Source organism: Zea mays, chromosome 8, assembly GCF_902167145.1.
Source record: "Zea mays cultivar B73 chromosome 8, Zm-B73-REFERENCE-NAM-5.0, whole genome shotgun sequence".
Lineage (NCBI taxonomy): Eukaryota > Viridiplantae > Streptophyta > Magnoliopsida > Poales > Poaceae > Zea > Zea mays.
This window is the reverse complement of record NC_050103.1, coordinates 60,165,448-60,189,846: the sequence shown is the minus strand read 5'-3', so window position 1 is coordinate 60,189,846 and position 24,399 is coordinate 60,165,448. Positions and strand designations below refer to the sequence as shown.

The 24,399-nt window shown below is 49.3% G+C and overlaps 1 protein-coding gene across 2 annotated transcripts in view; it reads right to left on the bottom strand.

Moving 5' to 3' along the window:
- LOC100384837 (uncharacterized) overlaps nt 1–21,380 on the bottom strand; it is a 53,038-nt gene extending 31,658 nt beyond the window's left edge. Inside the window, exons 1-3 of one of the 2 annotated variants that reach the window (XM_020542281.2) lie at nt 21,080–21,380; nt 20,864–20,981; nt 14,662–14,828 (exon numbers count right to left, since the gene is read on the bottom strand). In XM_020542281.2, coding sequence (XP_020397870.1) covers nt 14,662–14,828; nt 20,864–20,981; nt 21,080–21,200 — 406 coding nt within the window. In that variant the 5' untranslated portion in view covers nt 21,201–21,380. The remainder of the gene's footprint in view (nt 1–14,661; nt 14,829–20,863; nt 20,982–21,079) is intronic. The other variant, NM_001177274.1, reaches the window with a different exon arrangement.
- Between the last annotated feature and the right edge of the window lie 3,019 nt (nt 21,381–24,399).

Here is a 24,399-nt window from a genome sequence, read left to right as displayed (position 1 = left end):
AATGAACAAATCCATAGAAATGCACAAGCTACTACTGTTCTCTTAACATCTTTGTGCAGGGAAGAATACAATAAGGTGAGCGGCTTGGACAATGCCAAGCAGATATGGGACACCCTCAAGATCTCTCACGAGGGCAACGACGTCACCATGCTCACCAAGATGGAGTTGGTGGAGGGCGAACTTGGGAGATTCGCTATGATAAGGGGGGAGGAGCCAACCCAAACATACAACCGGCTCAAAACCCTTGTCAACAAGATAAGGAGCTATGGAAGCACGCGATGGACGAACCACGACGTCGTCCGCCTAATGCTAAGGTCCTTTACCGTTCTTGATCCTCATTTGGTGAATAATATCCGTGAGAATCCCAGGTACACCAAAATGTCGCCCGAAGAAGTTCTTGAGAAGTTCGTAAGCGGGCGAATGATGATTAAGGAGGCAAGATACGTGGACGACGCGTTGAACGGTCCTATTCATGAGCCTCAACCCATTGCTCTCAAGGCAACAAGGAGCAAGGAGGCGCTACCAAGCAAGGTGGCGCAAGTTGAGGCGGCCGGGCTAAATAATGAGGAGATGGCCCTCATCATTAAGCGCTTCAAGACGGCGCTTAAAGGTCGCAAGGGACAGCCAAGCAAGACCAAGACAAAGGAGAAGCGCTCATGCTTCAAATGTGGTAAGATTGGTCATTTCATTGCTAACTGTCCCGATAATGAAAGTGATCAGGAAAAAGGGGACAAGAGGGAAAAGAAGAAGCATTACAAGAAGGCCAAGGGCGAGGCACATATCGGAAAGGAGTGGGATTCGGATTGCTCCTCCTCCGACTCCGACAATGAAGGACTCGCCGCCACTGCCTTCAACAAGTCATTCCTCTTCCCCAACGAGCGTCACACATGCCTTATGGCAAGGGAGAAGAAGGTATGTAATCAAAACAATGTCACTTATGATTCTTCCAGTGATGATGAGTCTAGTGATGATGAAATAGATTACTCTAGTTTGTTCAAGGGATTGGATAGAACTAAAGTAGATAAAATTAATGAATTGATTGATGCCTTGAATGAAAAAGATAGACTCTTAGAAAAACAAGAGGACCTTTTGTATGAAGAGCATGACAAATTTGTAGAGGCACAAAAGTCTTATGCCTTAGAAGTTAAAAGAAATGAAGTGCTTTCTAGTGAACTATCTTCTTGTCATGAAACCATTGCTACTTTAAAGAGTGTTAATGATGACTTAAATGCTAAAGTAGCTAGTAAATCTAATTCTTGTGTAGAACATGTTGAGATTTACACTAGGTGTAAAGATTTCGATGTTGATGCTTGTAGTGATCATTTAGTTTCAATTTCTAAATTAACTGAGGAATTGGCTAGTCTTAATGCCCAACTTAAGACTAGCAAGAATGACTGAGAAACTAAAATTTGCTAGGGATGCCTACACGGTTGGTAGACACCTCTCAATTAAGGATGGGCTTGACTTCAAGAGGGAAGCCAAGAACTTAACAAGCCATAAGGCTCCCATCTCCGCCAAGGAGAAAGGGAAGGCCCCTATGGCAAGTAGCACTAAAAGGAATCATGCTTTTATATATCATGATAGGAGACAAACTAGAAATGCTTATAGGAGTTATAATGCGTACGATGATTTTTCTCATGCTATGTTTGCTTCTAGTTCTTCATATGTGCACAATAGAAATGTTGGTAGAAGGGATGTTGTTCATAATATGCCTAGAAAGAATATTATTCATGCTCCTAGGAAAGTAGTGAATGAACCTTCTACAATTTATTGTGCTTTAAATGCTTCCTTTGCAATTTGTAGAAAGGATAGAAAGATAATTGCTAGGAAGTTAGGGGCAAAATGCAAGGGAGACAAAACTTGCATTTGGGTCCCTAAAGATATTTGTGCTAACCTTGTAGGACCCAACATGAGTTGGGTACCTAAGTCCCAAGCCTAAATTTGCCTTGCAGGTTTATGCATCCGGGGGTTCAAGCTGGATTATTGATAGCGGATGCACAAACCATATGACGGGGGAGAAGAAGATGTTCACCTCCTACGTCAAGAATAAGGATTCTCAAGATTCAATTGTATTCGGTGATGGGAATCAAGGCAAGGTAAAAGGGTTAGGTAAAATTGCAATTTCTAATGAGCACTCTATCTCTAATGTGTTTTTAGTAGAGTCTCTTGGTTATAATTTGCTATCTGTTAGTCAATTATGCAACATGGGGTATAACTGTCTATTCACAAATGTAGATGTGTCTGTCACTCTGTCTTTAGAAGAAGTGATGGTTCACTAGCTTTTAAGGGTGTATTAGACGGCAAACTCTATTTAGTTGATTTTGCAAAAGAAGAGGCTGGTCTAGATGCATGCTTAATAGCTAAGACTAGCATGGGCTGGCTGTGGCATCGCCGCTTAGCTCATGTGGGGATGAAGAACCTTCACAAGCTTCTAAAGGGAGAACACGTGATAGGTTTGACTAACGTTCAATTCGAAAAAGATAGACCTTGTGCAGCTTGTCAAGCAGGTAAACAGGTGGGAGGAGCTCATCACAGCAAGAATGTGATGACCACTTCAAGACCGCTAGAGCTGCTGCATATGGACCTCTTCGGACCCGTCGCCTATCTGAGCATAGGAGGGAGTAAGTATGGTCTAGTTATTGTTGATGACTTTTCCCGCTTCACTTGGGTGTTCTTTTTGCAGGATAAGTCTGAAACCCAAGGGACCCTCAAGCGCTTCCTCAGGAGAGCTCAAAATGAGTTTGAGCTCAAGGTAAAGAAGATAAGGAGCGACAACGGGTCCGAGTTCAAGAACCTTCAAGTGGAAGAGTTCCTTGAAGAAGAAGGGATCAAGCACGAGTTCTCCGCTCCCTACACACCACAGCAAAATGGTGTGGTAGAGAGGAAGAACAGGACGCTCATCGATATGGCGAGGACGATGCTAGGAGAGTTCAAGACCCCCGAGTGCTTTTGGACGGAAGCCGTGAACACGGCTTGCCACGCCATCAACAGGGTCTACCTTCATCGCCTCCTCAAGAAGACGTCGTATGAGCTACTAACCGGTAACAAACCCAATGTATCTTACTTTCGTGTATTTGGGAGCAAGTGCTACATTCTAGTGAAGAAGGGTAGAAAGTCTAAGTTTGCTCCCAAAGCTGTAGAAGGGTTTTTGTTAGGTTATGACTCAAATACAAAGGCGTATAGAGTCTTCAACAAATCATCGGGTTTGGTTGAAGTCTCTAGCGACGTTGTATTTGATGAGACTAATGGCTCTCCAAGAGAGCAAGTTTTTGATTGTGATGATGTAGATGAAGAAGATGTTCCGACGGCCGCTATACGAACCATGGCGATTGGAGAAGTACGGCCTCAGGAACAAGATGAACGAGATCAACCTTCTTCCTCAACTATGGTGCATCCACCAACTCAAGACGATGAACAGGTTCATCAACAGGAGGCGTGTGATCAAGGGGAGCACAAGATGATCATGTGATGGAGGAAGAAGCGGAACCGGAACCTCCAACCCAAGTTCGAGCGATGATTCAAAGGGATCATCCCGTCGACCAAATTCTGGGTGACATTAGCAAGGGAGTAACTACTCGGTCTCGATTAGTTAATTTTTGTGAACATTACTCCTTTGTCTCTTCTATTGAGCCTTTCAGGGTAGAAGAGGCCTTGCTAGATCCGGACTGGGTGTTGGCCATGCAAGAAGAGCTCAACAACTTCAAGAGGAATGAAGTTTGGACGCTGGTGCCTCGTCCCAAGCAAAATGTTGTGGGAACCAAGTGGGTGTTCCGCAACAAACAAGACGAGCACGGAGTGGTGACAAGGAACAAGGCTCGACTTGTGGCAAAAGGTTATGCCCAAGTCGCAGGTTTAGACTTTGAGGAGACTTTCGCTCCTGTGGCTAGGCTAGAGTCCATTCGTATCTTGCTAGCATATGCCGCTCACCATTCTTTCAAGTTGTTCCAAATGGATGTGAAGAGCGCTTTCCTCAACGGGCCAATAAAGGAGGAGGTGTACGTAGAGCAACCCCCTGGCTTCGAGGATGAACAGTACCCCGACCACGTGTGTAAGCTCTCTAAGGCGCTCTATGGACTTAAGCAAGCCCCAAGAGCATGGTATGAATGCCTTAGAGATTTCTTAATTGCTAATGCTTTCAAGGTTGGGAAAGCCGATCCAACTCTTTTCACTAAGACTTGTGACGGTGATCTTTTTGTGTGCCAAATTTATGTCGATGACATAATATTTGGTTCTACTAATAAAAAGTCTTGTGAAGAGTTTAAGCAGGATGATGACGCAGAAATTCGAGATGTCGATGATGGGCGAGTTGAACTACTTCCTTGGGTTTCAAGTGAAGCAACTCAAGGACGGCACTTTCATCTCCCAAACGAAGTACACGCAAGATCTGCTGAAGCGGTTTGGGATGAAGGTTGCCAAGCCCGCAAAGACTCCGATGGGAACCGACGGACACACCGACCTCAACAAAGGAGGTAAGTCCGTTGATCAAAAAGCATACCGGTCAATGATAGGTTCATTACTTTACTTATGTGCTAGTAGACCGGATATTATGCTTAGCGTATGCATGTGTGCTAGATTTCAATCCGATCCTAAGGAATGTCACTTAGTGGCGGTGAAGCGAATTCTTAGATATTTAGTTGCTACGCCTTGCTTCGGGCTCTGGTATCCAAAGGGGTCTACCTTTGACTTGATTGGATATTCAGACTCCGACTATGCTGGATGTAAGGTCGATAGGAAGAGTACATCAGGGACGTGCCAATTCTTAGGAAGGTCCCTGGTGTCGTGGAACTCTAAGAAACAAACCTCCGTTGCCCTATCCACCGCTGAGGCCGAGTATGTTGCCGCAGGACAGTGTTGCGCGCAACTACTTTGGATGAGGCAAACCCTCAGGGACTTTGGCTACAATCTGAGCAAAGTCCCACTCCTATGTGATAATGAGAGTGTTATCCGCATGGCGGAAAATCCTGTTGAGCACAGCCGCACAAAGCACATAGACATCCGGCATCACTTTTTGAGAGACCACCAGCAAAAGGGAGATATCGAAGTGTTTCATGTTAGCACCGAGAACCAGCTAGCCGATATCTTTACCAAGCCTCTAGATGAGAAGACCTTTTGCAGGCTGCGTAGTGAGCTAAATGTCTTAGATTCGCGGAACTTGGATTGAATTGTAGCATACATGTGTTTATGTCTTTGATCATGTTCATTCTGCATTTTGTTGCTTATTGTGGTGCTCAAGTTGTACAAACACTCCCTGGACCTCACAAGTCCGTTGCAAAGTGATGCACATGTTTAGGGGGAGATGTGTTACAACTTGACCCTTTGAGACTAACCATATGCTTGAGTTTGCTTGGTCTAGTCTCGAAGGAGAATTGAAAGGAAAAAGGTGGACTTGGACCATGAAAGACTTCCACTGCACTCCGATGAGAGGGTAACTAATTCCAAGTTCATCTCATGAACTCTTATTGTCATTTGCTCTTAATTGAAGATTTTGGTGAGGCAATGGGGTTAAAAGGGCCAAAGTTGATTCCGTTTTGGTGCTTGATGCCAAAGGGGGAGAAAATAAAGGCCAAAGTAATAAATGGATCAGCTACCACTTGAGAGATTTTGAAATAGTAGAATAGAGCTTTTGGTTTGTTCAAAACTCTTGCATTGTCTCTTTCGTCAAAAAGTTGGCTTCTTGTGGGGAGAAGTATTGATTATGGGAAATAGGGGGAGTTTTTTGAAATCTTTGATCAATCTCTTTTGGAAAGACTCTCTTTATGCTTCAACATGTATGTTTGACTTAGAGATAGAGATTTGGGTTTGATTTGCAAAAAACAAACCAAGTGGTGGCAAAGGATGATCCATATATGCCAAAAATGAATCAAAATAGATTTGAGTTCTATTTGAAGTGATTATTGCACTTGTTCTAGTTGCTTTATGTTGTGTTGGCATAAATCACCAAAAAGGGGGAGATTGAAAGGGAAATGTGTCTTTGGGCCATTTCTAAGTATTTTGGTGATTGAGTGCAAACACAAGTGCTTAAATGTGAATCCATGCCCATGGATGAACAAAGTGCAAATCACAAGTAAAGGTATGTTTCTAAGACTTAGTACATTGGTTTTGTGTACTAATATATTTGTCTAAGTGTTAGAAACAGAGAGAAGAAGAAAAGGAGAATGTTGGCTGTGTACAGCCAACAGGCTGGTTCGGTCTGGGGCACCGGACTGTCCGGTGGTGCACCGGACAGTGTCCGGTGCGCCAGGCTGCCTCGACCTGAAGACACCGCTCTCGGGAATTTGCCGACGGCGTACGGCTAAAATTCACCGGACTGTCCGGTGAGCCAACGGTCGGCCGAGCCAACGGTCGGCCGCGGAATCTGCGCGCGACACGTGGTCTGGCCAACGGTCGGAAGAAGGCACCGGACTGTCCGGTGCGCCAGATCTGCAACGGTCGGCAACGGTCGGCTGCGCCTGTTAAGGAAAGAAATCGGGCACCGGACAGTGTCCGGTGTGCACCGGACTGTCCGGTGCGCCCGACGACAGAAGGCAAGGATGGCCTTCTAGATTTGTTCTCAACGGCTCCTAGCTGCCTTGGGGCTATAAAAGGGACCCCTAGGCGCATGGAGGAGAACACCAAGCATTCCTACAATATTCCTAAGCACCAAGACATCGATCTCACGCATTGTGATAGCATATAGAGCTCTTGTGGAGTTGTGAACTCTTTGAGCTGTGTTGCGAGCTCTTGTTGCTGCTTGTGTGCGTGTTGTTGCTCTGATCTTTTGAAGTCTTGTGTGTGTTGCTCATTTCCACCCTTGCTCTGTGTTTCTTTGTGAACTTCAATTGTAAGGGCGAGAGGCTCCAAGTTGTGGAGATTCCTCGCAAACGGGATTGAGAAAAGAAAAGCATAACACTGTGGTATTCAAGTTGATCATTGGATCACTTGAGAGGAGTTGAGTGCAACTCTCGTCCGTTGGGACGTCACAACGTGGAGTAGGCAAGTTTTGTACTTGGCCGAACCACGGGATAACCACCGTGTCATCTCTGTGATTGATTTCTTGTGGTTATTGTGTTTTGACTCCTCTCTAGCCACTTGGCAGTTATTGTGCTAACGATTAACCAAGTTTTTGTGGCCATAAGTTTAAGTTTTACAGGATCACCTATTCACCCCCCCCCCCCTCTAGGTGCTCTCAGCTTGCCGCGTTTGCGGCCTCATGTCGAGGACTCCCCCTTCTTCTTGTCACCCTGGCAGGCCTCCCACTGCTCCCGAGTGAGATGTAGCTTCCCGCCGATAGTGATAGGCCCAGAGAGAGCCTGTGGTTCGTCGCCGTCGACCACCTTGAGGCGACCAATCGCCTCTTCGATCGTCATCGTGGAGAGGTCTAGCAGAGACTCGATCGAGCGAGCAATCTGCCTGTACTTCTCGGGGATGCAACGGAAGAGCTTCTCAACAGCTCTCTCCTCATCGTAGGTGTCGTCGCCGAACTGCACCATCTTCTGCAACAGAGTGTTGAGGCGGAGAGCAAAGTCATCAACATCCTCACCTGGCTTGAAGGCCAGGTTCTCCCACTCCTTGCGAAGTGCCTGCAGTGTGGTCTTACGGGCACGATCGCTGCCGATGCGGGTCGCAGCGATGGCGTCCCAGGCCTCCTTGGCAGTCCGCTTCTGGGAAAGCGAAAACTGCATCTCGGGCGGGACTGCAGCAATGAGGGCATCCAGCGCCCGCCGATCCTCGTGGTAGTCGACGTCGTCGTAACGAACTGCTTCCCACATGTGGCGAACCTGGAGCCGTACCCTCATCACCGCGGCCCACTCAACGTAGTTGGTCTTGGTGAGGGTAGGCCACCCACCGCCGGGACCGATGTCCCTGACAATGGCCTGGGCCATGCGGCGACCATGGTACCGATCCGGGGAGGGAGAACCGCGCCGCCTGTAGAGGCCGCGATCTCCGTCGACTCGGTCGCCGCCGCCGGGAGCACCGCCGGCGCGTCTATGCCCGTTTGGGCTGCCGCCGCGTGCGCCCCCGCCTGGAGCGCCGTCAGCGCGTCGGCGCCTATCCGGGCTGCCGCCACGCGCGCCCCCATGGGGATGCGCGGCTGCCCACTGTGCCGCCTGCTCTCGCGCTGCTTCCCTCGCCAGCCTGAGCTCTTCGTCGGTGTTGTCGTCGACAGAAGCAGAGCTGCCAGCTCTACTGCCGCGTAGAACCTCGAGCTCTGTTGCCGCCGCACGTGCAGCATCCGCCGCCTCCGCTGCTTCTACTTCCGCTCTCGCTGCTGCCAGTTCCGCCGCCGCCAACCGTGCTGCCCTCGCCGCTGTCGCTGCAGCCGCTACTGCTGCTCGCTCGCGTTCTTGTGCCGCGGCGACCTCGGCCTCCTGCTGGCACCGCGCACTCGAAGTGGTCGAGCGTAGGGACATGGTGGGCTAGTGAGGGGTCGCTGCGTGTGGAAGAGGCTGTCTCAAACGAAAGGTTGCTCGTCTGAGCAGGGGAGGAAGGAACAGTTGGAGCTCTTGCTGCCGACTGAGTGTGGGGAGAGGCGCGGGAAGGAGATGAGCACGAGATGTTTAGGCTGCAGGATAGTTTGGCTCTGATACCAATTATAAGTAGAGGGACTCTAACTCTCATCAAGAGGATGACACTATGAGTTGGGGCAATTTTCTGTTTATTTCCTCAAACACTACACAATGTCATACCCTTAGAGGGGTTGGGGACACATATTTATAGCCCTAGGGGCTGCACTACCACACCTTCTCACACACACTACACAACAGGATTGTCCTCTAGATGCTAAAGAGACTACAGAGGACAGTCAAAAGCGACTGTTGTCCTCTAGATGCTAAAGCGACTACAGAGGACAGTCAAAAAGCGACTGCTATCCTCTAGATGCTAAAGAGACTACAGAGGACAGTCAAGCTGTCCTCTAGATGCTAAAGGACTATAGAGGACAGTCAAAAGCAGGCTGTCCTCTAGATGCTCAAGACTTATTCCATCAACAAGTGTTTTGATCTATACTTTAAGACATGTGTAGTTAGTAGTTACATGTTTCTGTAATTAGATGTGTGTAATTTACAAGTGTTCTGATCTCTGTTTTAGACTTTGTGTCAAGGGCCTCGGTCCCTAAGCTGGGAGGTCCCTGACTACGTAGTTCGTAGTTGGGTAGATGTGGTGCCAGGGCTGTTTCCTGGTCACCGAAGCAAGGGGGATGAGATTGAAGGCTAGAACAGGTGAGAGGTTTAGATAATACTTCTTTCTTGATCCCTCCTTGCATACTGCTTACATATATATATATAGGAGATAGAGCCTGCTGGCTATTAGTCTCCAAGACTCATGTTCAGACCACATAATGGTCTAGGCTTTCAAACTTCCTGCTAAACTCATGTTCACACCCCATAATGATCTAGACTTTCACACTTATGGCCCTTCAGTCACCTCCTGTCCCTTGGCGCCCTGGCCACCTGTGCTGGCCTCTTCTTGGTGTCTTTGGCGCCGGCTGTACTGCCGGCCCCACATGACATCTCTCCCTCCCTTGACGAGCAGCTCGTCCTCGAGCTGGAATGATGGGTAGCGCTCCTGGAAATCTTCAAGATCCTCCCAAGTAGTCGAAGCTGCCGGTTCACCTTGCCACTGGATCAATACTTGACGAACGCCCCGGGATAGTCTTGTGCGGGAGGCGCGCTCTGGAGTAGGCTGAGCCGCCCCATGGTGAATGGGCGGTAGTGCCGGGGGCGTCGTGGGTGGGGTGCCCACAAACCTTTTGAGGAGGCCAACATGAAAAACATCGTGCAGGCGAGCCCGAGGTGGAAGCTCAAGGCGATAGGCAACCGTGTTGACGACGGAGATGATGCGGTAGGGCCCATAAAAGCGAGGCTGAAGCTTGCCACTGGTGACCCCCTGGAGGGAGGCTGGAGTACGATGGCGAAGGCACAGCCAGACCCAATCGCCAACGTTGAAACGAAGGTCGCGGTGGTTCTTGTCGTAGAAGCGTTTATATACAGCCTGAGCCTGTTCCAGGCGACTGCGGGCATCTGCCAGAAATTCATCGCGCTCGGTCATGCTCTTGACGACAGCAGCAACTCGTGTCTCGCCCTGTTCATAAGACCGAATGGTTGGAGGGTCTCGACCATAGATGATCCTGAACGGTGTGGTCTTGAGGGCGGTTTGATAAGCGGTGTTATAGATAAACTCCGCCCAAGGTAACCAACGAAGCCATTGACGCGGTCTGTCACCTGTGAAGCATCTTAGGTACATTATGATGACCTTGTTGGCGGCTTCCGTCTGTCCATCAGACTGTGGGTGAAATGCTGAAGACATATGCAGCTTGATGCCAGCCAATCGCATGAGCTCCTTCCAGAACAGAGATGTAAACACTGGGTCCCGATCAGAAACGATGGATTGAGGAATGCCATGCAATCTGACGATCTCAGTGTAGAAGGCTTGGGCCACAGACTCTGCGGAGTAAGGGTGGCCCAATGGTATGAAATGGCACTGCTTGCTGAAGCGATCCACGACCGTTAAGATGACAGATTTGCCGCCCACCTTTGGAAGAGCTTCCACGAAATCCATGCCTATGTCTGCCCATACAGCCGACGGCACGGGAAGAGGGAGGAGAAGCCCGGCTGGGTGGAGATGTTCGGACTTGTAGCGTTGGCAGGTAGCGCAGTTTCTTATGAAAGCCTGAACCACGGAACGGAGATTGGGGGAGTGAAAATCACGGCGAAGGCGATGGAGGGTGCGCTGGACCCCCTCATGACCATCTTCATGTATGGCAGTGATGAGTTCTTGCAGCAGGGGGGCGTCTGGCGGAATGTAGAGGCGTCCCTAGAAAGCCACCATACCGTCGATGAGAGTCCAGGGAGCCCTGCGAAGATCGCTGGCAATTTCCTCCTTGAGGGCGACCAGCGCGGGTTCCTGATCATGTGCTAGATGAAGTCGGTCGATGAACTCAAATCTGGGCCCAGAAATAGCCAAAATAGTACTGTCATCGGTGTCACGGCGTGATAGAGCGTCAGCGACTGTATTGCTGTTGCCGGTCTTGTATTCCACGGAAAAATCAAATCCCAGTAGCTTGCCCACCCAGTGATGTTGCGGTATTGTGGCTAGCCTTTGATCTAACAAGAACTTCAGGCTGAAATGATCTGTGCGCACTATAAATCGACGTCCCCACAGATATGGCCTCCAATGTCGGATGGCAAGCACCAAGCCAATGAGTTCCCTTTCATATGCCGCGAGAGATAAATGTCTGGGTGCTGCTGGCCGACTGAAAAAAGCCACGGGGTGACTGTCCTGGATCAGAACTGCGCCAAAACCGTGCGTGGAGGCATCGCACTCTACCACAAAGGGTTGGCGAAAGTTTGGCATAGCCAAAATCGGTGCTGTAGTGATGGCAGTCTTCAGTTTTTCAAAGGCAGAGCTAGTAACGTCCGTCCAGATAAATCCCTCCTTCTTGAGCAATGCGGTCAGAGGTGCAGCAATGGTGCCAAAATTCTTGATGAATTTGCGGTAATAACCCGCAAGTCCCAGAAATCCGCGGATGGCTCGAGCCGAGCGTGGTTGAGGCCAATCAGTCACGGCGCGGACCTTCTCAGGATCCATCGCCACTCCATCGGCCGAAATAATATGCCCGAGGTAGGAGATGGATGGAACACCAAAATCACATTTGGACTTCTTAACAAATAGTTGGTGTTGATGAAGAACAGTGAGCACTGTACGGAGGTGACGCAAGTGCTCAGTGATGGAGCTGCTGTAGATCAGGATATCGTCAAAGAAAACCAAGACGAAACGACGCAAAAATGGTCGTAGAATGTCATTCATTAGAGCCTGAAATGTTGCTGGGGCATTGCAGAGGCCGAAGGGCATGACGAGAAATTCGTAGAGGCCGTCATGCGTTCTGAAAGCCGTTTTCTCCACATCACCCGGACGCATGCGAACTTGATGATATCCTGAGCGCAAATCCAGCTTGGTGAAATACCGAGCACCGTGCAGTTCATCAAGAAGCTCATCAACCATTGGAATTGGATAAGCATCTTTGACGGTAATGGCATTCAGCGCCCGATAATCAATACAGAAACGCCATGATCCATCTGCCTTCTTCACAAGGAGAACTGGTGAAGAGAATGCTGAGGAGCTGTGCTGAATAATCCCTTGGCTTAACATGGTGGCACACTGACGCTCTAATTCATCTTTGTGGGCTGCTGGATAGCGGTATGGCCGCACAGCCACCGGTGCCGAACCTGGCAGAAGGTTGATGCAATGATCGCGATGGCGCGGTGGTGGCATACCTGAAGGCTCAGCGAACACCGACGTGAATTCCTCCAATAAGGCTGGAAAAAGGTCATCAGAGCTGCACACCCGAACTGATGGTGCCCGCGATCCGGCTACGCCGATCCAGCAAACACGATGGTCGTGATGCCAGAACGACATGGTGAGTGCACTGAAATCCCAGAGGATGGGTCCAAGAGAGGCCAACCATTCTGTCCCAAGGACCACATCATATCCGGCTAGAGGCAGCGCGAAAAAATTTGTGGTGGAGGATTCGCCGTCAATGGTGAAAGGGACATTTCGGTACACGCCTGGACAGGGGACCTTCTCACCATTTGCCACCGTGACCTTCATGTTGCCGCGCGGATTCAATTGGAGCGAGGTGCGGCCTGCTGCTTCCGAAGAAACGAAATTGTGGGTAGACCCAGAATCCAGCAGGGCAAGGAGGCGGTTGCCGCCCAACTGGATATGCACCTGCATCGTCTCCCGAGTCCGGACTCCTGCCATGGCGAGCAGAGAGATGAGTGGAGATTGGTGCGGCTCATCATCAGTAGCCGCCTCTTCATCATCGTCTGCCAAGTCCAGGAGAAAGATGCGTTGGCAGACACGATTGTGGCCGCGCGCAAATTTTTCGTTGCAGTTGAAGCATAGCCCCAGCCGACGACGTTCTTCCATCTCTGACTGGGACAAACGGCGAATCGGCCGGCCATCAGTTGCTGGTGGGGAAGAACGAATTGGTGGTGCGAGTAGAGCCAATGGTGGAGCGGATCCTGACAAAAGGCCACGACCGCCCAAGCGGGGGGTTCGCCGGCGGCTGCGCAGCATGCGCGATGTACTGTTCACGCAACTCTAGTTTGCGGGCCATGCTCATGGCGATGACGAGAGACTGAGGATTATGCATCTCAACGTCGAGGCTGAGCGGCGGCTGAAGCCCTGCGGTGAACGCCTGCACCTTCTGGTCCTCCGTGAGCGCGCCGACACGGGGCAGTAAGGCCTCAAAACGATCCTGGTACTCAGCGACAGTCCCGGTCCGTTTGCAGGCCATGAGCTCGCCGAGAGGGTTGGAGCGGATGGGCGGCCCAAAACGGAGGTTGAGGAGTTCTGAAAACTGGCGCCAGGACGGTGTTCCTCCCTCGTTCTGGATCTGGATGTACCACATCTGGGCGCCGCCTTCTAGATTATATGAAGCCATCCAGACTTGTTCCTCTGCGGCAATCCGCTGTTGATGAAAATAGGATTCGCATCGGTTGAGGAAGGCCAGCGGATCAGACTTGCCATCAAATTTTGGAAAATCCAACTTCTGAAAACGCGGAGGTCGTTCACCCTGATGGTCAGTGAACCTCGAGCCCGACGGAATGGTACCGCGCTCACGGCGCAGCTCCCCCACTTCGGCCTGGAGGGTGGTCAGGCTGGTGGTCAGCTGTGCGATGAGATTGGCCAGGTCGGCGTTGGTGGGATTAGCCATGGGTGTCGCTGATGATGAACTTGGAGAGGAAGGAGTGTTAGCAGTGGAGTGGTGGTCGGAGGTGGAAGAGGATCGCCGGGATCTTGATACCAAGTTGTCAAGGGCCTCGGTCCCTAAGCTGGGAGGTCCCTGACTACGTAGTTCGTAGTTGGGTAGATGTGGTGCCAGGGCTGTTTCCTGGTCACCGAAGCAAGGGGGATGAGATTGAAGGCTAGAACAGGTGAGAGGTTTAGATAATACTTCTTTCTTGATCCCTCCTTGCATACTGCTTACATATATATATAGGAGATAGAGCCTGCTGGCTGTTAGTCTCCAAGACTCATGTTCAGACCACATAATGGTCTAGGCTTTCAAACTTCCTGCTAAACTCATGTTCACACCCCATAATGATCTAGACTTTCACACTTATGGCCCTTCGGTCACCTCCTGTCCCTTGGCGCCCTGGCCACCTGTGCTGGCCTCTTCTTGGTGTCTTTGGCGCCGGCTGTACTGCCGGCCCCACATGACACTTTGTAGTTACAGACTTGTGTAATTCGGACTTGTGTAATTTCAGACTTGTGTAAATTGTGGCTTCTGTATTTTGAATAAAAATACTACTTGAACAAATATTATTTAGCCAATAAACACAAATAGAGGGTGGCAACTTCACCCTCACAAACAACAGGTGACACCACCAACAGCAAGTCCATGCAACCAAACACGAGCTGAGTTGGTGCTGCATACAAAAACAGTGAACCAAACATGTGTCCAGTCAATCCTGGCTAATTCGGTACAGGCAACCAAACACGCAAACGAACCGAGTACTTGCATCCACGTATACAAGTTCAGGTCAGCCTGCATCTGGGTCTGGACCAGTCTCTACCCATCCGTGCAACCAATCGACGGTATACGTCCTATAGTAACCCCTCAAGTATATATTTATTTTAGTATCTAAGAGTAACACAAGATATGTAACAAACACAGACCTAGATCACTGGCCATCGTAACCACTTGCTGGATAGAAGGGATCCATTCCTCGACATGTATCTTTTCTGCAAGATTTGGAGGCTCGAAGAAGTCAAAGAACATCAAGTAAGCCGGAGGGTGTGCATGTGCGGCGATCAGTTTTGCCAACCCAGGGTGATCCAGCTTGCTGCATACACAAAAAATTCCAAATTAATGAATATAAACATAGAAAGAAGCTTTTTTCATTTATGCAGGATGCAAACATCGTGGACGTGCGAAGCTTGGAGCAACCGTGGACAGAAGCGGACCCACAGGGGGGGGGCAAAGTGGGCCATGGCCCCCCCTGAAATTTTAAAAATACTTATACATGTAATATGATTTCCTGTAAGATATAAAGAATTTAAAGGACAGGATGGGCCAAAATCAACTTCATTTCGCCTTCTCTATGTCAAAGTGTGAAGCCAAGGCCCAAGAACATGTCCGGCTAAAACATTCATGAGAATCACAGGATGGAGACCCTTCCTTTCCCGATGCCTGACCCCTCCTCTCCCCTGGACCTCTACTCTACCCCCGACGCCTATTCACCTACCTCCACTAGCCCCACGCCGGTGACCATTCCGATCCCGGCGGCCAATCACCTCTCATCCTCCCCGGCGTCGGCGGGGCCCTCTGCGTGCGGTGGTCGTTCCATAGCGCAGCGGTGGTGTGAAGACGGCGCGGCGGGTGTGGGGGCTGTCCCGCTTCCAGGTCAGCTCTCCTATAAGGAAGTGTTGGTGTCTTCTCAGCCCCCTGGTGGTGGCGGCTCGTCGTGGTCGCCGCTTGGCTCGCCACCCTCCCTGGCCAGCGCCCAAACCCGTTCCAGTTGATCTGCAGGGTAGATGTTTCAACTGCTTCTCTGCTGATCACTGTTCGAACCGTGTTCGGTGCTTCTTCTGCAGGCGGTCGGGGCACCGTGTGAGCGAGTGCCCGCGCAGGCAGATGATCCTAGTCACTCCTATGCGCAAACTGGTGTGGCGGCCAATCTCCAAGGAGGCCCCAGCGGTCGCTGGTGCGGAGCACGCCATGGCGGGTGACTCGACGCTTGGTGGTCGAATGCCGCGATCAGCGGGAAGCGGCGTACTCGCCGTGGGCAGCGAAGGTGCAGGGCCGAGTCTGGTGGTGGACTTAGCGGCGCTCCTTTGCTTCTGCCTTCGGGGAACTTGTCGCCCACGGCTCTGGATGGTCCTCGTCCTGTGAGGTTTATTGGGCGTTCCAGGATGATCGACCGTGCTGAGATAGAACTTCGTCATGCTCTGATCATCAGCGTAGTTGGGCAGTATGGAACTGGTTGTGCCACGGAGGTTAGAGATGCGCTCGCCTTAAGGTTTGGCCTTGACGCTGATACGCTCCGCCTACGTCGTGCTGCTTAGGCTCCTTTCTTGTCCTCTTCCCTTCAGAGGATCTGGTTGTTCGAGTGGTTAGTGAGGGATCGTCGCTCCACGTCCCTCCACTGAGGTTGCATGTTAAGAGATGGTCTAGGCAGGCTTTTGCTTCGGGAAGCAGTGTCTTGTCTTCCCTCATTGACGTCGAGCTCCGTGGTATCCCTGCTCACCTATGGGGACTGGAGACACCGGAGGTTTTGCTTGGTCCATACTGCCTGATTTAGGGCCTGCACCCGGATTCTATCGGCGGGGAGGACTTGTCAGTCATCAGGTTGAGATCATGGTGCCGCTCTCCCGTGGGGTTGCCAGAGGTGTTGGACCTGCATGCTGTGGAGCCGGCGGTCCTCGATGAAGACGGAGTTTGGATTCCACGCTCGTTGGTGTTCCATGTGATAGTGAAGATTATTGGGTCGAAGGGTGTCATTGGGGAGGAACAGCTGCCGCCACCTCCACCGGATCTCTGATGATGAACCGGAGCAGGGTCGACGTGCACGGCGGGTGTGGAGGCTGGGCGATCAGACCTCCTTGCCTCGAGCTTCGGTGCACTCGCGGCTGGGCCCACGCATTCATTCCGTGTCGGCGCGTGATGGACCTTCTAATGATGTGGAGCTATTGGATGTGTTGATGGCTACTGGTGATTCGGGTTGCCCTTTAACTACAGTGGACGTTTTGGCGGCACCTGTCTCCTCGGATTCGTTGGCAGGACCAGTTGATGCCCCTACCCTCCCGTGTGTTGCGGTTGAGGAGCTGGCGGCGCCTGGTGTTCTGACCTTGTATGATGATGTGGTACCCGATTATCCTATTGATGGTGCCACTTCTGTTTTGGCTGCGGGTCAGAGGGAGGATTCGATTTTGGCAGGGCTTGGGACTGCGGTGAGTTGTGTTGACAGTGTTTCTTCTGCTAGATGAAATTTGAAGCCACCTGTTTTCAAGGTCTACTCCAGGAGGTTGAGATCACCTATTTTGGATGATCAGGATGGCACTTTGGTTCAGTCGGCTCTTGAGGATTCTATGGTAATCTCCTCGCCTTTGTGCGAGTTCCAGTGTTTGGTCACTAAACCAGTTGATGCCTTGCCCCAACTCCACGGTCTCCCATGAGAAGGAAGAAGCCTCTACCAAGTAATTTTATACAAAGGCGAAGCAGGAGGGTGGCCAAATTTCCTCCAGAACTCGGTTCTGAAGCAACTGCCCAGGTCTGCAGGCATCTGGGTTTCTGTGATGACAATGAAGTTATTTCTGTCCAAGATGCCGAGAAGTATGCGAAGTTATTTGTTTCTGGGCTCTCCAGCGTTCGTATTGCTGCTTTGGCAGCGCTGTTTGGTTGGACGGTGCCGCAGAACAGACATGTTTAGGTGTTGTTGGGATGGTTTGCTGGTGGTGTTTGATTGTTGTTTAGATGGATTCAAGCTGTTTTTTAATCTGGAATGTGACAGGGCTGAATGATCGTGTGAAGAGAGACTGTTAAATCTTTGGTGGTTGATACTAGACCTTCGATTGTTTGCCTGCAGGAAACCAAACTATGTTCTATTTTAGACTTTGATATTCTCTCAATTTTGGGGTCTGGATTTAGTAATTTTGTTTATAGCCCAGCGATTGGTACCAGACGAGGAGTGTTGTTATCCTGGCGTGATGGAGTTTTTTCATCTATGGCTTCAGTTATCAAGCAATTTTCGGTCTCAGTTCAATTGCAGGAGCGAAATGGTACTTGTTGGTGGTTCACTGGAGTGTATGGTCCTCGCCAGGACAATCTTAAATCCTCTTTTCTTCATGAATTAAGAGAAATCAGAGATACCTGTGTGGGACCATGGATCATTGGGGGGATTTTAATCTGATTTTTAGGGAGGAAGACAAGAACAATTCCAATATTAACAGGGCTATGTTGGGGGACTTCCGTAGGCTTATTAATTCCTTGGATCTGAAAGAGATTCATTTGAAAGGAAGGAGGTATACTTGGTCCAATCACAGGGATGCTCCAACTCTTGTTAAGCTGGACCGTGTTTTTTGCACTAGCTGTTGGGAAGATCTATTTCCGGACGCTTCTCTTCATAGTAATGCTACCACATCTTCAGATCATTGTCCTTTAACCCTCAATGTCAGAGATGGCTGCATGGGAAAAGACGGTTTCACTTCGAGAGTTTTTGGCCCAAAATTCCTGGATTTCTGGAGGTGGTGGGTGCGTCTTGGAGCATGCCAGTTAGGAGCTCCTGCTCATTGGAACAGGTGTCATTGAAGATTAAAAGGTTAGCTCGCGTGCTGCAGTCCTAGGGGCATAAAGAAGTGGGTAATGTAAGGATGCAGCTGGGGCTTGTCAGAGAAGTGTTGCATAGGTTGGAAATGGCGCAGGATATCAGAATTTTGTCCAGTGGGGAAGTTTGGTTGCTAAACATGTTGAAGCAACGCTGCCTTAGCCTTGCGTCTCTTGAAAGGACTGTTGCTCGGTTGAGATCTCGGATCCACTATCTAAAGGAGGGTGATGCCAACACTAAGTTCTTTCATTTACAGGCCTGTTATCGGAAGAAAAAGAATTTCATTTCCAAACATGAGGAAGATGGAAGAATGGCTACCAATCATGATGACATGCAGCAAATTCTTGAAGGGTATTTTTGCAATCTACTGGGTGCTGATTTGCAGAGACATTTTACTATTGATTTGAGTAATTGCCACAGGGCTGCAATGGATCTCCGTGCAATGGATCTCAGTAACTCCCAGAAGAAGAGTGCATCCATACCATATTTGAATGATACGCCAAGCGCGCAAACAAGAATTTCAAAAGAATCAAATGTTGGAAGGCCATTTAATCCAGATGAAATAGTTGTAGATCCAGCATTAAGAAGACAAATTGGAGAGTATAATATAAATGTCCAAGATGAAGTAAGAAGGGCATATATTTTGAAAGGTCCATGCCAACCAAGAGGTTTAGATTTTCCTCGCAGACAATATGGCCAGAGATCAAGACATTTTCAAGAACAATGGTATGAAAATTATGACTGGTTGGAGTACAATGAGTCAAAGGATGCATCCTATTGTTTTTATTGCTTTCTTTTTAAGCAACTAGGAAAGGGTGAAAAGTATGAAGCTTTCACCAAAGTTGGGTACAATAATTGGAAGATGCGGTTGATAAGTTTAGATCCCATGTTGGTGGTGTTAATAGCATCCACAACATGCTAGATTGCATTTTGATGATTTTAATAATCAAAGACAAAGCATACATTATGTCTTGTCTAGTGCTACTCGTGAGCCTGAAGAGCTCTATAAAATCCGATTGACTTGTTCATTACATTGTACAAGATTTCTTTTGATGCAAGGCTTAGCTTTTCGTGGTCATGATGAGTCAGCTAGTTTCTTAAAAAGAGGGAATTTTCAAGAGTTGATTTATTGGGTGAAGGATAAAATTAAAGAAGTGATGAATGCTTTTGATCGTGCTCCAAGAAATTGCATTATGATATCTCCACATATTCAAAAAGATATTTTTTGTTATTCTTGATAAAATCAATGCAGAGTTGTGTCATCGGTTCAGTGAAGTTTCAAGTGAGTTGCTGGTTGGTTTTGCTTGCCTTGATCCAAAGAAGTCCTTTTCTATGTTCAATTTAGAGAAGCTTGCTAAGCTTGGTGATTTATATAATCAGGATTTCACAGTTGTTGATCGTGCAATGTTAAGAGATTAACTCGAGACATATATTGTTCATGTGAGAAGGCATGCTGCTTTTAGTACTTGTGAGTTGTGAACCCTATTCTTAAGGCGTCGCCTAGGCGTCCAGGCGGAGGTCCAATGCCTAGGCGCCTTGCCCGCCTACCTCGCCTAGGCGTCGCCTAGGCATCCAGGCGGTGGTCCAATGCCTTGGCTCGCCTTACCGCTTTAAAAACCATGCTTGTGAAGATATTGCATCTCTTTCTATTAAGATGGTTCAGACTGAAAAGCATGGTGTGTTTCCTTTAGTCTACAAGCTAATTGAATTGGCCCTATTATTACCTGTGCCAACGGCAAGTGTTGAGAGAACATTTTCAGCTATGAATATAATTAAGAGAGAATTACGTAACAAGATTGAAGATGATCGGTTGAATGATTTAATGGTTTGCTATACTCAGAAAGAGATGTTCAAATCCATTGATGATGAGCTCATTATTTGATGATTTCAATGTCTCAAAACTAGAAGGATGCAATTGCCTCGGTCAACAAGAACTTAACGGTATGTTTGCTTTTTTATTTATATGATTTACTTTTTTGAACTTGTATCATGTATTGATATAAAACTTGAACTCTATGCGACAATAGTTGTTCGCAGTGTTGGTTGATTTTGTCATATGGTTTCTCCCCCCCCCCCCCCCCCCCCCTCAATTCTTGTCCTGCGTCGTCCGCCACTGACCGTGGAGAAGGTTCACGCGGAACAGGAAGCCAAGGCCATCGTACACAATGGCGCGGCCATGGGCAGCCAGGAGAAAGCGGCAGAGGCTGCTGCCTGCGAGGCCAGAGAGCAGAATTTGAGCGAGGCTGGGCAATTGGGTGGGGGAGCACGAGATGGAGGAAGGTGAGCCAGACAGAGAGCCCCCAAGAAGATTCATTGTTCTGCTATCTCCTGGCCTGGGTGGAGTAGGGTGGGACTGATCAACCTAAGCTGTCAAACAATGTCGATACTTATGCACAACATCCCTCGTTCTACGGTAATATTTGTATCCCGCTGGTTTATTTTTGAACTAAACCGCGATAAATAAAAAAGATTGGAGGCCAACTAGCAGTAACAATAGCAGAAATGGAAATCCAAGAAGCAATTAAACATGTGCGGACGGGGAGAATGAAACCGACCAGAGAAGCTGAAGCTGGTAGTGGAACTTGTCCAAATCCTCGGCGGTGGACAGCACAGGCTTCTTGGCCGCAGCGCGCTCGCCGCCCAGCAATGCCTCGTACACAGTGCTCTCCGAGCCTGCACAGCATTCCACCGTTACCAGTACCACTACGCCGTTCCTCCTCTAGAGCGCTACAACCAGAGCCGAGAAGTGAGAGCTTAGCGTGTGGGGATACCTCGCGCGATGGGGGCGAGGAGGGAGAAGGAGGCGGACCGAAGGTCGAGCGGGATGGTGGCGCTACGGCAGCACCCGCGCACGCACCGGTTGGACTCCTCCGGCAGCACCTCCAGCGCCATGTTTGCTGCCGCCGGGGGAAGGGAACAATTGGTGCGGCCTGCGGCTTTGCTATCGCTTCGGTGGAGAGGAGGGGCCAAGGAATGAGTTGGGGAGACGGGGGAAGTGCGGCGCCGGTGGCGAGTGGCGACGAGGAGGCCACCGGTGGATGGATCGATTCACACGGAACGGTGCGTTGACTAGTTCCTCACCCTTTTTCTATTATACTAGCTATATACACGTCCGTTGCAACGGGGACACTTGTATACACATAAGTCATTATTTAGTGATGCTATCAAGAATCAACTCAACAGTCATAACGAATGTCGAAATCTGTCATTTTGACGACCAAAATTTGGTTCAATGTAACTATTAATCGAAATAGGTAAACCCTAAGTTGAATACATAATATGATTATATATCATGACTTCCGTAGAACAATTTTGTATTGTAACGTCAAAATTATAAAAAGGGGATCCTAAGGCTATCGAAAGGAGATGGTGAGTTGTGACTATCAAAATTATTTTAGCTCACAAATATGCTCCTCTTATCTTTTATATATTGTGGGGAAATGTGTTTTGGCATGATTTCTTGAAAGGGAATTAGGCTTACACCTAGTCCCTAATTAATTTTGGGGGTTGAATTGTCCAACACAAATAATTGGACTAACTAGTTTGCCCAAATGTTTAGATTATACAGGTGTAAAAGGTTCACACTCAGCCAATAAAAAGACCAAAAGTTGGGTTCACCAAAAGAGCAAAGGGTCAACCGAAGGCACCTCTGGTCTGGCGCACCGGACATGTCCGGTGTGCCACCGGAGTGCACCAGAGGACTCCAACTCAAACTCGCCACCTTCGGCAATTTCCAGAGGCACTCGCGCTATAATTCACCGGACTGTCCGGTGCACACCGGACAGTGTCCGGTGCTCCAAGGAAGCGCGGCCTTCGGAACTCGCCAGCCTCGGGAACGCACCGCAGCCGCTCCGCTATAATTCACCGGACATGTCCGGTGTGCACCGGACTGTCCGGTGAACCAGCAGAGCAACGGCTAATCGGCGCCAACGGCTACCTGCGTCGCAATAATTGCGCGCTCTGCGCGCGCAAAAGTCAGGCGCGCCCATACTGGTGCACCGGACAAGGAACAGTAGATGTCCGGTGTGCACCGGACATCCCGGCGGGCCCAGAAGTCAGAAGCTCCAACGGTCAGAATCCAACGGCAGTGATGACGTGGCGGGGGCACCGGACATGTCCGGTGTGCACCGGACTGTCCGGTGCGCCATCGAACAGACAGCCTCCCAACGGCCACTTTTGGTGGTTGGGGCTATAAATACCCCAACCACCCCACCATTCATTGCATCCAAGTTTTCCACTTTCCAACTACTAAAAGAGTTAGGCATTCAATTCTAGACACATACAAAGAGATCAAATCCTCTCCAAATTCCATACAACGCCATAGTGACTAGAGAGAGTGATTTGCTTGTGTTCTTTCGAGCTCTTGCGCTTGGATTGCTTTCTTCTTTCTTGATTCTTTCATTGCGATCAAGCTCACTTGTAATTGAGGCAAGAGACACCAAACTTGTGGTGGTCCTTGTGGGAACTTTGTGTTCCAAGTGATTGAGAAGAGAAAGCTCACTCGGTCCGTGGGATCGTTTGAGAGAGGGAAGGGTTGAAAGAGACCCGGCCTTTGTGGCCTCCTCAACGGGGAGTAGGTTTGCAAGAACCGAACCTCGGTAAAACAAATCCGCGTGTCACTCACTTCATTTGCTTGTGATTTGTTTTGCGCCCTCTCTCGCGGACTCGATTTTATTTCTAACGCTAACCCGGCTTGTAGTTGTGTTTATATTTGTAAATTTCAGTTTCGCCCTATTCACCCCCCCTCTAGGCGACTATCAATTGGTATCAAAGCCCGGTGCTTCATTAGAGCCTAACCGCTCGAAGTGATGTCGGGAGATCACGCCAAGAATGAGATGGAGACCGGCGAAAAGCCCACTACAAGCCACGGGAGCACTTCATCGGAAGAGTCCCGCACCAAGAGGAGGGAGAAGAAGAAGAGCTCCTCCAACAAAGGGAAGGAGAAGAAATCTTCTTCTCACCACAAAGAGAAGAAGGAAAAATCTTCTTCCCACAAGCCGCATCGGAGTGAGGACAAGCCAAAGAGGATGAGGAAAGTGGTCTACTACGTGACCGACACTTCATCAACATCGACCTCCGGCTCCGATGCGCCCTCCGTAACTTCTAAACGCCAAGGGCGTAAGAAGTTTAGTAAGATCCCTCTACATTACCCTCGCATTTCTAAACATGCACCTTTACTTTCCGTCCCATTAGGCAAACCACCAACTTTTGATGGTGAAGATTATGCTAGGTGGAGTGATTTAATGCGATTTCATCTAACCTCACTCCACAAAAGTATATGGGATGTTGTTGAGTTTGGTGCACAGGTACCATCCGTAGGGGATAAAGACTATGATGAGGATGAGGTGGCCCAAATCGAGCACTTCAACTCTCAAGCAACAACAATACTCCTTGCCTCTCTAAGTAGAGAGGAGTATAACAAAGTGTAAGGGTTGAAAAGCGCCAAGGAGGTTTGGGATGTACTCAAAACCGCGCACGAGGGAGATGAGCTCACAAAGATCACCAAGCGGGAAACGATCGAGGGGGAGCTCGGTCGGTTCCGGCTTCGCAAAGGGGAAGAGCCACAACACATGTACAACCGGCTCAAGACCTTGGTGAACCAAGTGTGCAACCTCGGGAGCAAGAAGTGGGACGACCACGAAATGGTTAAGGTTATTCTAAGATCTCTCATTTTCCTTAACCTCACTCAAGTTCAATTAATTCGTGGTAATCCTAGATATACTAAAATGACCCCCGAGGAAGTTATCGGGAATTTTGTAAGTTTTGAGTGCATGATCGAAGGCTCGAGGAAGATCAACGAGCTTGATGATCCCTCCACATCCGAAGCTCAACCCGTCGCATTCAAGGCGACGGAGGAAAAGAAGGAGGAATCTACACCAAGTCGACAACCAATAGACGCCTCCAAGCTCGACAATGAGGAAATGGCGCTCGTCATCAAGAGCTTCTGCCAAATCCTCAAGCAAAGGAGAGGGAAAGACTACAAGTCCCGCTCCAAAAAGGTTTGCTACAAGTGTGGTAAGCCCGGTCACTTTATAGCTAAATGTCCATTATCAAGTGATAGTGACAGGGGCGACGACAAGAAGGGGAGAAG